At 39.7% G+C, this 14,407-nt stretch overlaps 1 protein-coding gene across 1 annotated transcript in view; it reads left to right on the top strand.

The window, feature by feature from the left end:
• The first annotated feature begins 2,924 nt into the window (after window positions 1–2,924).
• CERKL (ceramide kinase like) overlaps window positions 2,925–14,407 on the top strand; it is a 51,632-nt gene continuing 40,149 nt past the window's right edge. Inside the window, exon 1 of the mRNA XM_054380967.1 lies at window positions 2,925–3,234. Within this exon, the coding sequence (XP_054236942.1) occupies window positions 2,925–3,234 (310 nt within the window). The remainder of the gene's footprint in view (window positions 3,235–14,407) is intronic.

Genomic DNA, 14,407 nt, shown 5'->3' on the forward strand with positions numbered 1-14,407 from the left:
AACTACAACCCTGATCTGGTTATGAGTCCTGCTGATCTGCATCTGTAAGCCACTGTCCTGCAGGGCCTGGACCCAAGCCTTGCCTCATCACTGTGAACTTGCCTGATGATTTGAAGTCTCTGGGGAATCATGGCATGTTCTCTGGCCTTTCCTATTCAGGTACCACCATGTAGGTCCTGGCTGGAAAGGCCCCTGCCTTGATAGCCCTGGGACTCCCTTTGGCTTCCTGGCTCTTAGGGTACAGCTGGCCCTTGCCGTGCCCTGACAATGGCTTTGTTTCCCTTCCTGGTGTGCCATACATCCTATTACTTTATTTAAATTGCTTTGCATCTGAAAAATGGATGAAATATTATGTGTAGACTATTGCATGTTTTTCCAAATTCAGTGTGCAAATCTGCAAGTTGTGATACTTAAAACCAAGTCTATTGGAGTAGACTTGCTTAGAATATTTTTTTTTCCCCCAAGAAAAGGTGCCCATCTCAGACTTACAAAGAATTGTGTATATTGAGGATTTGTTAACAGGGGGGAAACAGGAATTAGTAGATCATATATTCTTCCTATGGGTTTTTTTACTATATAAATTTTTGCTAATTTATAAGTTTTATTACTATTTTATAGTTTTTACCTATTACTTTCTAGTATATTAATAGTGATTTAATACACATTTCAAGTAATGTCAATAAAAGGGTGTTAGAAGTTTTAATGACATAAGATGAAGGGTATTTTAAGTCTGTTAGTAACTGTAATAGCCTTCCACTGATGAAACTGAAAATGCTATTATTTTATGATTCTAAGACAGTCAACAGCTTATCCTTTCCTATACCTTATGAGAAATTATCTAGGGATGATACATAATACACATAGGTGGGACCGATTAATAATCAGTCTCAGAAACAAACACAAATGACTGCAGGGGGTTATAAAGGGCACACAGCCTCAAAATTGATTCAACTATATCCAGTTTCATGTTGTGCTTTATTTTCTAGTTCATGATTTAGCTTTCATTTTGAATGACATCAATGCAAACACATTAAAGACCACCAATGCTAAATAATGGACACAAATTTAATTGATTCATCTAGTTTTGCACCAGAATGATACATTGGTAAGGGAAACTTGTTTGGCTAGCAGTTTTTCCTGCCTTGTCACTTGGTTACTTTTAGGCAAAAAAATACATTTTGCACAAAACTTAAACCGTTTACACTATTTCAATTATTTGCACTTTGATTTATTTGATTACTTTGAAGTCAAGCTATTTATATCCCAAAGTAGATCTAAGGGGCAAAAAAAAATTGACACCAAGTCAGAACAAGACTACAGATACTAGCAGCTTTAAGAAAGTGGTCCTGTTATGATTCAGAAACGTGAATTGGTGAGGGCTATATTTCAGTGAAAACTGTGTCTATGGCTTGATGCAAATTGAAAGTGGCTTACAGGTTGCCTATTTAACGAATGCTCACATCATTCTTCAAATGTGGCAAAGTAATAGTTAGAAATAAGTATAAAAATCTGTATCATAGTGACTTAAAATGTGGTTTAAGACTGTCCTCAGCTACATAAATAGCAGTTTATGGAACTATTAAGGAAGATAGCTTAACAGCTATGAAATTGTGTATAATTTCTTGGACTTTTGTCTGGTTTGATTGCAGGCAATCAGATTTCCTTACCTGCACCAGCCTCTCTTCTAGAGACAAATGTTATAGGTAGTCTTTGATATTTTGACACACCATTTGAGCTCTATTATCTACCAATCTGCAAAAGGCAATACCTTAAAATTATTGCTTTATTTCCCAGAGGGATATTTTATATTTGTGTTATTATAAATATGAAAGACAGATTTACCAAATGCTCATTTCAAAAAGGCCATTTCATGACACCAGGACATTATACATCTTGGAACTAAAAAGCCCTTGCTGTTTTCCTTTAGGCCCTTGTGGACTCATGAGCACCTTATAAGTTGGAATTTAGGCTGGAGCTCTAATGTGATCGTCAACAGTGAATCTTACAACCCCTCTGAGTAAGGCTGCCATATCTTCAAACAGCAAAATCCATCATTTACAGAGTGGGAGTAAAGAAGTGGGTTTCCTACCCTGCATTTAAGTTTTGAGGGTAAGGGTGCAACCTTCAGGGTATACTTTCTGCATTGAACCACTTGATACAGAATGTAATGTATGGTTTACAGCAGATTCTGAGGTATTGTGTTCCTCAGTTATGAACAGTATGTACAATTGTGATACCTCCACCAAGGCTTATGATAACAGTGTTTTGCAGCACAAATCTTCAGAATGGTTATCGTAAGGCTAAACCACATGTACAACTCATGAAAGACGTTTTTGGTATGAAAGAGCTAGTGTAACTTTGTGTCATAGTCTTTCTAAGATGAGTACAACAGCAATATCAGTGATAATAGAAAGGGAGAAGATACATTGGCCTCTGACAATGAAAAAGAATTTCTGCAGTTAGAACACTCCTTCATTGCTCTCCCTGGGGAAGTCAGAGTAACACGAGAGGAGCCAGCATGCCTTTTAGCCCTTCTCGCTGTAGCCGTACGAAGCATCAAATCTAATACAGGGCCCCAAGTTTGGGCCGGTACGTAGCGAAGTGGGCAGCAGGGAGAGCCTCAGCAGGGAGAGCCTCAGCAGGCTCAGCGGTGCCAGCCTGCACTGGGCCCGCTTACGCGGCGACGTCCTGCCCTGCTGTTGGCAGCGAAGGGCTCCCGCTCCGTGGCGGGAGACGTTTTCCCAGGACCGTCCCAGCCCCAAACAGCCTGATGGCGGCTCACACTCCGCTGTGAGACGCGACTGCCGGCCCGGCACGGTCGCCCTCTCGCCGACCCTTGGGCAGCCGCAGCCCCGCCCGCCGGGCGGGGCGGGCGCTGCCTTGGCAGCAGCCGGGACGCGGCGAACGGCCGGTGTCGCACCGCCATGCTAGGCGCTGCGGCCCCTGTTCTTTGCAAGCGGAGACGGGCCTGGCCCGAGCGTCCGGCCAGCGGCCGCCCCGCACGGGAGCCGCGTTCGCAGGCGATGGCCGCTGGCCCCTGTCGCTCTCGCTGCTCGCAGGGTGCGGTGGCGGAGAGGCAACGGAGGGTGGCCCCGCTGGCGGCGACTTCGTCGGCCGAAGCGGGAGAGGAGCCGCTCCTCAGGGGCATCTTCGAGATCAGCAAGAGGAGCTGCGACGTGGTGCTGAGCGCCCGGCGGCTCCGCTGGAGCCCCATCCTGCCCGAGAGCCCCACAGGTTGGACGGGGCGGGGCAGGGGGTGTCCGCCGCGGCGGCGGGGCTCAGCCCAGGTCGGCTCCGGGAGCGGGCGGTGGGATCTGGGCTGGGGCGAGCTGGCCTGCCACAGTGCTGCGGGGAAAGGCCTCTACGGAAAGAGTCGCCTTAAAATGGAATTACAGTAAACTAGTTAAAGTCAGCAGTGTTAGGCATGCCTTTTCCCTCAAAGTGAATCCCTCTGGTGATTAAAAAAAAAAAAATTATTCATAATGCAATGAATAGCTTTTTCTGGTGAGACCCTTTCCTTCTTGTGGGTGATACAAAGAGGACAAAATGTAAGCCGTGGTGGTTTTAGGGCTTTTTAAACCCAGGCAGAACAGTAAGAAAATTTGATTTTGTTTCTGTTGGATCAGCTTTTCTCAGCTTACTCTTTCATGGATACACAAACTAAAACCTATGTAGGTGGGTATGGTTTTGTGGGATGTGCAAGAGTTTTGTGATGAGGATTCTGTGGGAGGTTGTCCTTACTGCGTGCATTTCTGATACAGCAATATGCTGTGAGAAAGGGGTGTTAAAAAGGTTTTGATCAAGTGAAACAAATAACACACAAAAGTTTTAGAAAAAAAGGAATGCTCCTTAAACTTACCCAAATATTTTTTTTCTCATAGAAACTGTAAAAACAAACTTGCTTTCAAAACAGCATGCACACTCTTAAAAGTACTTGTTTATTGCAGTGACCTCACAGTGCTTATGTGGAGGAAGAAATCTGTTGTGTTCAGGAATGCAGTTTCCAGACAGCATAGTTGCCTTCTGGTGTGGCATAGTTAGCTTGTGCAGGTCCAAAATACCAGGTCTTATTTTAGTATTATTTTGGACAGAACTCAAAGCTTCATGTAAGTAATATCCAGCCAATCAGAGAAACACTTTCTTACATGTGCTATGATAAGTAGTTGCTCTCAAAGCAGTCTGTGTGCTGCAGAGGCTCAAGAGTGATGTGTTAATGCAGTGTTTTGCTTGGACTTCAGTGCTTGCTTTTCAGCAGGTCTGTTGAGTTCCGATGACAGGCACAGTGATGTGTGTGCAGTTCTTCCTCCTGTTGCCCTCACAGGGATGAATTCAGCAAAAGTCTTGTCTGCTTTCCCTTCCATTTCAGATACGGTAGATCAGGATGGTTTTACCTCTGCGCTTCTAGAGGTCAAATACAGATCTTGGAGCTTGAACGTTTTTTCTCTCCCATTCTTGGATCTCAGTAGTAGTTGACCTTGGTTGCTGCAAGTGTGGGATCTGTACTGGCGCTATAAGGAGCTGGCTATGTTATAGTCTCATTCATGTAACAAAAGTACAGTAGTGCAGTGCTTGGGCCAAGCTGTCAGTAGGTGCACGAGATGGTCAATGGCTGTCTGGACAAGTCTATTCCACTGGGATTTGGCTTAAGTGTATTTTCTCCAAACCGAAAGCTTTGTAACATAGTTTGCCTTAGGTCAGGTCAGGTCTTTGCACTTTTGCCAGTGATGATAAATGTCAACTGCTTTGACTTGTACGTAGTAAATCTTCCTGTTGTAGGAAAAGACCTTTCTTCTATGGCAGTCACTTCAGTCTGTCAAGTCAGAGAATTGACAAGTCGTCACTCTCTCCCCTGTTCCCTAACCTCCCATCCTCAGTAGTTCCCCAAAAGTATTCCTGCCTTGCTGAAGTCTGCAGTTTTGTGGTTTCTATCATATGTTCATACATGTGATAAGTTGTGCAGCTTTAGCTCCTTCAGTTTATAAATAGAACTCAAAGCTCCAGCTTAAAGTACCCAAGCAGGTAACATCTGCTGTGCCTGGGCTTGATCATGTCACACATGCGTACACATAGTTCTGCCTCACTGCGCTCTTTCTGTGGAGCTTTTGGCAGTATGATTATCAGGCAGACTTCCTTCTTTGCTTCCTCTTTGATTACTGCAGCTTCTGCCTCCTAGAGGTTTTTGGCTGTCTATGCTCACTGAGGATTTTTGATGGTTTCCTTTGTTGTTCACTTTCGAGATCACAGAATCACAGAATGGTAGGGGTTGGAAGGGACCTCTGAGATGTTACAGTAAGCTCCCCAGCAACCTCTTCTCCCCTCTCAAATAAGCATGACCTATGAATGTTGCATGTTCTCTGTAAAGCTTTGGGCACAATAAGGTCCGGGCAGGCACCTGTACGTGCAGCCTGAGAGAGTGAATGCATCCAAGTGGGGTTACGGGCAGTGCAAGGCATGGCTTGGCCAGTCTCTTTGAAACTCTGCAATTTTACAGCCTGGGCATGCAACTTGGCTGAGCCTTTTCTTCTCTGACCCATAGCTGGTTTCTTGCTTTTAACAATGCAGTAGGTGTTACGATGAGTAGAGCTCAAAGGCACTAGTTACTTGTTGTTTTTTTTTTTCCTCTAGCTTCATTGTATGTGACTTTCCTATGCTATAAATATAATGACAGGAATTAAAAAAAAACCCAGGACTTCTCTTTCTGCATTAATAATTCACCCTTAAACTGTAGAGCTGCTCATTTTGGATGCTTCTTGAAAACCATATCAGAAAAAAGCTATCTGAAGTACAGATATTCTTATTATATGCAATATTTAGATATTCCCAGAAGATAAGAATGACTGAATGATGGAAGAAAATAATTATTTATATTTAAGGACAAATGCTCAAAGTGGAATTTTTTTTATGTGGCTAAAATTTAAAAACTAATGAAATGATTAGCAGCAATGGATGTGAGAGCCATTTCTATTTTAGAACAGTTTTGTACAGCTAGTGTCAGTTCAGTCTTCTTTATGCTGTTGTTCTTATGGGTTGCTTTTGCTATTGAATCAGAAATTTAATCCTAATATTTCTTTATAGCTTTCATCATCTAAGATTGACACAGAATTTTCCAATTTACAATAATTGCAGATTTTCAGCAGATTTTGTCAAGTAGCAAATGAAACAAAACTAGCATTTGCTCAATGTTTTACTGGCATGTGAAACCCAGAGTCTTTTGATTCTTATGAAAAAGTGGTTATTTGTGTGTATAGTGTACTTCACTGAAGGGTATATGAAGTTGTTCCCTCAGACTGATAGTGTGTAGGCTGGACTGAGTATTTGGATAGTAATAATGACTTGGGTAAAACTTGCTGTTTTTAATACAGTTAATTGAACATAATATTTTAACCTAAGAAAGTAATCTCTGAAGCAATACAGAAGTTAATGTATTATTGAATGTGTATTTTTATAACGAAGTGAAAAGGTTAATGTGTTTAAGTATACTATTCTTATACATGATATACTGTGGTTCTTGTTGATATTAATCTAAAATATCAAATTATAAATGCTCTACATAAATACAGCAGTAAGGCAAAAATCACTTGTGTATTTTAACAGTGAAAGAGTTAGCATTAAAGGACTTAAAATTAATTCCGAGTGCATAGTGGCCTGCTGCCAAGGCTATTTAGGAACAGATGTGGCTGAAATAGATACCAATAGTCTGTTTGGGATCTCTAAAGTAAGACATCTGTCAGTCTATCGGTCAGTCAGGAATAATGGAAATGGGAACTGGCCGCTACAAAATGCGAATTACTGAAGTTACACATTGATCGAATTCAAAGGTTTTGATTCTACTTCTGACATGTAGAGAAAGCTTATCGTCTGAACAGGAAAACTGTTTTTAAGGAAGAGACATAAAAATAATATGAAGTGTAACTGAGAGAGACAGACATGCATGTGTGACATTAATGTGTGGCTTTAAGATGTAAACGGAAGGAAGAAAGCATCCACTTTTAAAGAATCCCGTGGGGAACTTGTAAGACACTTTAAAATCTTTTTTCAGGGAAGTTAATAAAATTAATGCAATTTAGATAAATGCTGCATGAAGCTGTGAAAAAGTTTATTAATTTACAACTTCTTGTTAAAAAGTATTTAAGAAAATGGTGTGTACTAATTAATGGCATATTAAAATTTGTTCTTTATTTCAGGTGACTTACAGACATGCCTTAATTCTCTGTGTGTATTTTGTCCCTTTTCAGTGGATCAGGCCTTGGCTTCGCTTTTGTGGCACAATTTACATTATTTCATGCTTTTGGGTGTTTTTCCTGCATTTTGCATGTTTATGAGCCTCTCAGCTTATGTTGAAAGGGATTTACATACCCTGGGCATCTAACAGTGGCTTTTCTATATACAAAAGATATCTAAATCTTTGTTCCAGAAAATAAGCTTCTATGCTAGGTCTTGCAAATTGTCTTTGTGTGTGTTTGGGTTTACATACATGTTAAGTTATGCAAGTGTTAGTGACTTTGGTTGAGGTGCTGCACAAATCTGAAATAACAGGATTTATTTAGCTTTCATACAAAGTAATTTCTCTTCTTTGTGGTATTTTAAATGCAAAACTGTTTCTATTGGTGATGTTGTGGTTTGTGTTATCTTAAAGCTGTTGTAGACCATAAAACGGCAAGTTTTAGACTTGCTTAAAGGTGATTCCCCCCCCTTCTCTCTTTTTTTTTCTCTTTTCTTTCTGTTTCTCCTGTTGCACTATGTAGTGATTAGTCCTTGCCATGTACTGTTAGTATAGATAAGGTGATGGTCTGCTTTATTCATCTCCTATGCCTGCTTGTTGAGTGAGGGATGGTGGCTGGCTGGGTGCTCAGTGTATTATGCATCACCAGGCATTTGGCACACTAGTAACAAGCCAGACGTAGCTGATGCTGTTTTTTGGCTGCAGAGCAAGCCAAACATAAAAAGAGAGGTTGGAATCAAGGAGCAATCAAGAACAGTGTGGTGGGAGTGAGCTGATATATTAAGAGAGTGTAAGGGTTTTGGTGAAGTGCCATATGGGTGTGGGAGCGATTTGTGGGTACTGTGGAGAGGGATATTGGCGAACAGAGGGGAAACTGAAGCTGTTACTGAGCAGATGGGAAGTTATGCAGGGTGGTGCTATAGCACATGAGGTTTATGTGATACAGGGTGGGGAAATCCCTGGAAAGTCAGAGGAGATGTAATAAGGTGGTGAGGTAAAGAAAGGTCATAAAAAAAAAAAAAAGGTCATCAAACTTCTATAATATTCCTGTTTATAGAAGAATTGCCAACTCTTGATTATGTTTTTTGTGCAAAAGTATACATGACTAAATTGATAGTCTTGCTTATATACCATAATAGAAAGAATTCAACAGTGTGTATTAAAAAAAGTTGATATACTAAAATCTTTGGTGTCCATGCTAGTGCTATTTTCATTTGTGATAGTGCTATAGGGCTAAGAGTCCCTTCCTCAGTGTAAATGCATGTTCTTTTTAAATTTTTAAAACCAGTATGCAGACAAATCCCTTATCTAAGCATAAATCTTTTATCTCAGTTTCTGATTTGTCTTCTTCTTCAGCCTTTGAGAAACACTTCCCCCCCCCCCCCTTCTCTGCCATATTCTACATGGTGTTGTAATCTTCTCTTGGTTGCCATTTTATTCTATCATCCCTGAATCCCTCTACTGTGCAGCTTTGTCTTTTCTGTTCCATCAAGTGTTGCCAATTTAACTTGACTCTCAGGTTTAATTTATTTAAAAATGCATGGTTTCTTTCAGGCAATCCTTTCTATCTAGCAGCAGTGCTCTGTAAATGTCCAAGAATTTAAATAATTCCTGAAATCCTCCTGAATTTTTTTTTTTTTGGTAATGCCTACATGAAATAAATACAGAACCTGATGAATAGCTTGGCTGCTCAACAGTCTGACACTGCTGCTTAGTTTTTTTATGTGCAGCTGTTTCTCTCCTTGGACTGTGTGTGGAATATGTTTCTCTAGCACCTAATGTGGGATAATTGTGGGGATCATGGTGCCTAATGGGGCCTTCTACTATGGTAAATCCATGTAAGTGTGCTTCCATAACTTTAACTGTTTATGATAATAAATGGGTTGGAATTCAAAATATTATGTTCTTTTGCATTTTCTTATTTTGTGTCTTGTCAAAGCACATGCTCAGATTAAGGCATTTCTATCTTTACTTCACAGCTACAAAATAAAAATAAAGCAGGAAAATCTGTCATCTGCTCTTGTTGGAGTCAAAATAAAAGATAAACAGTTTTTCTGTCATTGTAGATACCTTATTTGTGAACTATGTATGTTACAAAGCAGCAAGTAAATAATAGATGTTGCAGTTATGCAAAACCCAAATAAACAGTATTGTACAGAAAGATTCCCTTTTTTATTCGTTGTTTCATTTAGGTATATCCAGCTATATTTTGCACTGGCTTTAGAAAGAAGTTTTTACTTCAGTACAAATAGTACTGTAAAAAATACTTTTATCCTTCTTAGATAATTTATGAAAAAAATTAAATGGCGGAAAATCTGACAACAAAACCTGAAAAGCTGAGTTGCATGCCCTAACGTCAGTGGGTTGTGGAGCTAATGTTTTCCTTCCAAGGAAATCAGTGATCCTGTTTTTTATGACTTATGTTGTAACAGTATGTGCAGACAAAAAAACCATAATGTGTTGAGTATCTGATACGTGTATTACCATATTGCCATAAGGAACTGCTATTATGTTAGACACCAATTGATTTTGTGATAGTGTTGGATTTCTCTCACATATGCTTATGTTTTTGTGCAGATGATCCTTTAGGAACATCTGCTAGTTTTGTGGTGGTATCTGCTGTTTCCTTTCAAAATTTGACCTTTTAGTCATTTCGTTGTGGGACTGCTATAGAATTGCATTATACTAAGATCCTTTTCTAAATTGATTCTTGTCTCATGGATATTAACTGCCAATTTTTTGAGTTAATTGTGTTTCACCATTCTCTGGCATAATACAGAGTTAAATCTTTTAAAATACCATTTAGTGATTCATTTCTGTGTAAACTGCTAAATTAAAATAAGTGACTAGAAATTCCTGTTTGCAACTGTTTAGGTGGTCTGAAAAGTACTTGTGTCTGCAGATTATGTCTGCAGATTGAGTTTAAAGATGGTATTTCTTAAACTATTACACTAGGGAAGAAGTTTTGGAATTCCTTTTTTACTATTTAGGAACCCTTCCTCCTTTAGTTGAAGTACAGTCCTTTGGACAGTGATACCAGTTTAGGATCATATCTTCAAGTGTAGCTAAATAAGTAAAAATGCAAACACAACTGAAATTCAGTTGTGCATGTGGCACTGCAACTGGCAGGGAAGTCATAACCCTGTAAATACAGCTAGAAGTGGGTTTTTAAAGCATGTTGGAAACTCCTCCTCTTGGATGAATACCAAGATGTGTTATAATCTCTCTCTCACCTGTAGATGCTCGCTGGGTAACTGGATTTTATGTAGTTACAATAAAGAGGTGGAGACGTTGGTATTTTCTATTCGTGCAGTCTGGCTGAGCATAGAAATCTTTTTTGTAGGATTTCACATTTTATGATCAAACTGTTTTGGGGTGGTGTTCTGCAGAAAAAAAATGATGTGGTATTTGTTGTTGTAATTTGGTAAAGGTGTAGGTCTGAATTTTCGTGTGAGCCTTGATGTATGGTAGCCTTTCTGAAAGGGATTTGATGAAAGAAAATTCTGCTTCTTAAGTTTAAGATCTGTTGCAACTTCCTTCCTTCCCTGGCTTCTTATTTAGTTGTAGATGTAGGAATATATTACATTTCTGGCAAAAAATGTGCAGTAACTTGATTCACCTCACAGTTCTCTCATCTAGCAGGTGGCTGTTTCTTGTCTGTGTGTTGCAGTTTTAAACAAACAATCAGTTCATGAACAGAATTCGGTGTCGAACCCCTGGCTTCTGTCTGTTCAGGCTATGCAAGATATGGTAGTTACTTAAATGCTTTTCAGTCCAGAGTAGTTGCTGTAGTTGGTTTATTTGAACTGTGGCAATAGATCTCTTCTGTCAGTCCATACACTCAAGTGAATATAGAAAAGTATGTTTTGTGGAGCTCAGAAAATGCAAAGCAACAGATGTTATGTACTGCACAATTATACGTATCCTGGAAACAGATCTTTACACAGTGCAGACAGTCTTAGGAAAACAAAATTTGACATACAAATTAAGGGCAACAACAATAAATACTTACAAATGAAATCTAATGCTATTTTGCAGATTCTGTTCTCAGTACTTAAATGTTCATAGTTCTGTTAAAACCTCTTATTTGATAGATGTTTAAAAATAATCTTTATTTTTTTCCTGTATTGTTTTAGTAGAGTAGAGTAGAAATAGACTAAGAATTCTCATTTTAAAATAATGTTGCAGGAAAATGGCTTTTAATAAAAGGCCTATGCTATTCTAGCTTAAGTGAAAATTCTTATAAGTAAATTGCTAAAAGTAAATAATAAATATTTCAAAATCACTTGCTGGATTTCTGTGTGAAAACAGCACATCCTTGTCTGGCTGGTCTGTTGACTGTTGTGAAGATGGTTCAGAATAAGATTGCTCCTGTCAAAGTCCTCTCCCTGGTACAGTGTTTGTTGCAGGGCCTTTTGAAGACTCATCAAACAACACTGTCAGGAAGGTACTGAAAGATTTCACACTTGGATGGTTTTGGACTTCCCAAAGGCCTTCTCTGTCACATCTACGTAGTGTAACTGGGTGTGAGGTAATTAGTTAGGGATCAAAATTATCATAGCACCAGTGAATAATGTACTGCTAGATGGCTATAGATGGTGGTAACTCATGTCAACATCAAACTCTGAATGGGTTTGTGGCTTCGCTTAGTAAATTCTGCAGTTGACACATTCCAGGGTAAACCTAAACATATTTGTATGTTAAAATAATCAGGAGAAAATTATATATAGATGTCTATTGGTATTATTTTTGTTAAAGGAAAAAGAATATTTCATGCAAATATTTATTGGTCACTTGACTTCAGCCTTCAGCACACTCATTAAATGAAGCTGTGATTAAACTAACAATATCCCCCAAATCCTTTTCTGTTCCATATATCTTTTGTGATGGAGGAATAGTAATAATGGTTGCTTTAGAAAACAATACTTAGTAGAATAATAGAGTACCTGATAAATATTAGTAGTTTTGATTTTGTTTTTGGTAGTTAATTACTTAAAATATGATGGAACCAAGCAGGTGGCGTTTTTGAAATTTTGTCCTTAGGTCTCACTTGTTTTATGGAAACCATTTGGGGAACACACACACACAGAGAATTCAGTACTGAACCTACAATGTAATTCATAGAGATATGCTTGTTTGTATTGCTTAAAACATCTATTACTTTTTAAAGTTGCACGTTTAACAGTTTAGCAATATTAGTTTGTATGCAGGAGCAGGATAATGAAATGAGTTTACAGTAAAAAGAAAGCTGTTCTTAAATATTTCACTTTGTTTTTCTAATGCTTAGGTTTTTTGTTCTAATTCATGAAGTGAAGGCTTCCTGAAAAGTTCATAGTGCCTTTGGTATATTAACAGTGTGGTCTGGCAGAAGTATGGAAAAGGAAGAAGTGGCATGGGATAAACAAAGAAAAGCAGATATGCTGAATTTGTTTGGGGACTGTTAAAATAGAAGTGGAAAAGCATTTTGAGATTGTTGGTTACGTCCTACAGTACAGCTTCTGAGACATGGCCATTTTAGAGATTTGATGAGACAATGTGACAGTGAATCCAAGAGTTGATATAATTAAGCACAGTGTAATGTATTGATGTCTTATTTGAATGCCACCTTGGGATCAAGATCAGGAGCTGTAGCTAGACCATTGTAATGTATATAGTCATAGGTTTATTATATGGAAAATGTCACCTGTCACTTTAACAGTTGTTAGGATTATTATGTTAGGAATCATTAAAACATAAGTAGATACTAAACCAGATGTTTGTATGCTCTATAAACCAATGGTTGTTTAACCAGATCTTGAATACTCTGTGCAGGTTTGGTATTCTCAACAAAGGCAATGTGGGACTGGGAAAAGTTCAGAGGGTGAAAATGATTAAAGATGAGGAATGGCTTCTAGACGAGAGTGACGGACTAGGCCAGTACTTTTTTGTCTGAAAGAGAAACAGTTGAGATGGGACCTGGGGAGAGTAGATGGCAATGGCATTTTATCTTGATCTCGGTAAAGCATTTGACACCATCTCCCACAGCATCCTTGCAGCTAAACTGAGTAAGTGTGGTCTTGATGATCGGGTAGTGAGGTGGATTGTGAACTGGTAGAAGGAAAGAAATCAGAGAGTTGTAGTCAACGAGATAGTCTGGTTGGAGGCCTGTATCTAGTGGAGTCCCTTAGGGGTTGGTACTGGGTCCAGTACTGTTCAATATATTCATCAGTGACCTGGATGAGGGAACAGAGTGCATTGTCACAAGGTTTGCTGATGACACAAGACTGGGAGGAGGATGACACACCTGAAGGCTGTGCTCCTGTTCAACAAGACCTGGGCAGGCTGGAGAGCTGAACAGGGAGAAATTGAATGAAACAAGTGTAGAATCTTGCATCTGGGAAATAACAACCCCAGGTACCATGGGCTGGGTTGGAACGCAGCTCTGGGGAAAAGGCCCTGGGGGTCCTGGTGGATGACAGGATGACCATGAACCAGCAATGTGCTCTTGTAGCCAGGAGGGCTGATGGCATCCTGGGGTGTATTAGAAGGGCTGTGGCTAGTAGGCTAAGAGAGGTTCTCCTTCCTGTCTACTCTGCCCTGGTGAGGCCACATCTGGAATATTCTGTTCAGTTCAAGAAAGACAAGGAACTGCTTGAAAGAGTCCAGCGCAGAGCCAGAAAGATGATTAAGGAAGTGGAACGCCTGCCTTATGAGGAAAGGCGGAGTAAGCTGTGTCTCTTTGGCCTGGAGAAGAGGAGACTGAGGGATGACCTCATTAATATTTATAAATATGTGAAGGGCAAGTGTTGGGAGGATGGAGCCAAGCTCTTCCCAGTGATGCCCAATGATAGGACAAGGGGCAATGTGTGCGAGCTGGAGCGTAGGAAATTCCATATGAACATAAGGAAATACTTTTTCCACTGGGAGGGTGACAGAACACTGGAACAGGCTGCCCAAAGAGGTTGTGGAGTCTCCTTCTCTGGAGACATTCAAAACCCACCTGGATGCATTACTATGTTACCTACTGTAGGTGATTCTGCTCTGGCAGTGGGCTGGACTAGATGATCTTTTGAAGTCCCTTCCAACCCCTAACATTCTGTGATAAGAAATATCTAGAAAGGCTAAAAAAAACTAGGCTCAAAACAAAAGGGATAATGAAGCAGCAGGTAAGAGACTGCAAAACTTACTGCCAAAGGATACTGTTAA

This window comes from Indicator indicator, chromosome 5, assembly GCF_027791375.1.
Source record: "Indicator indicator isolate 239-I01 chromosome 5, UM_Iind_1.1, whole genome shotgun sequence".
NCBI lineage: Eukaryota > Metazoa > Chordata > Aves > Piciformes > Indicatoridae > Indicator > Indicator indicator.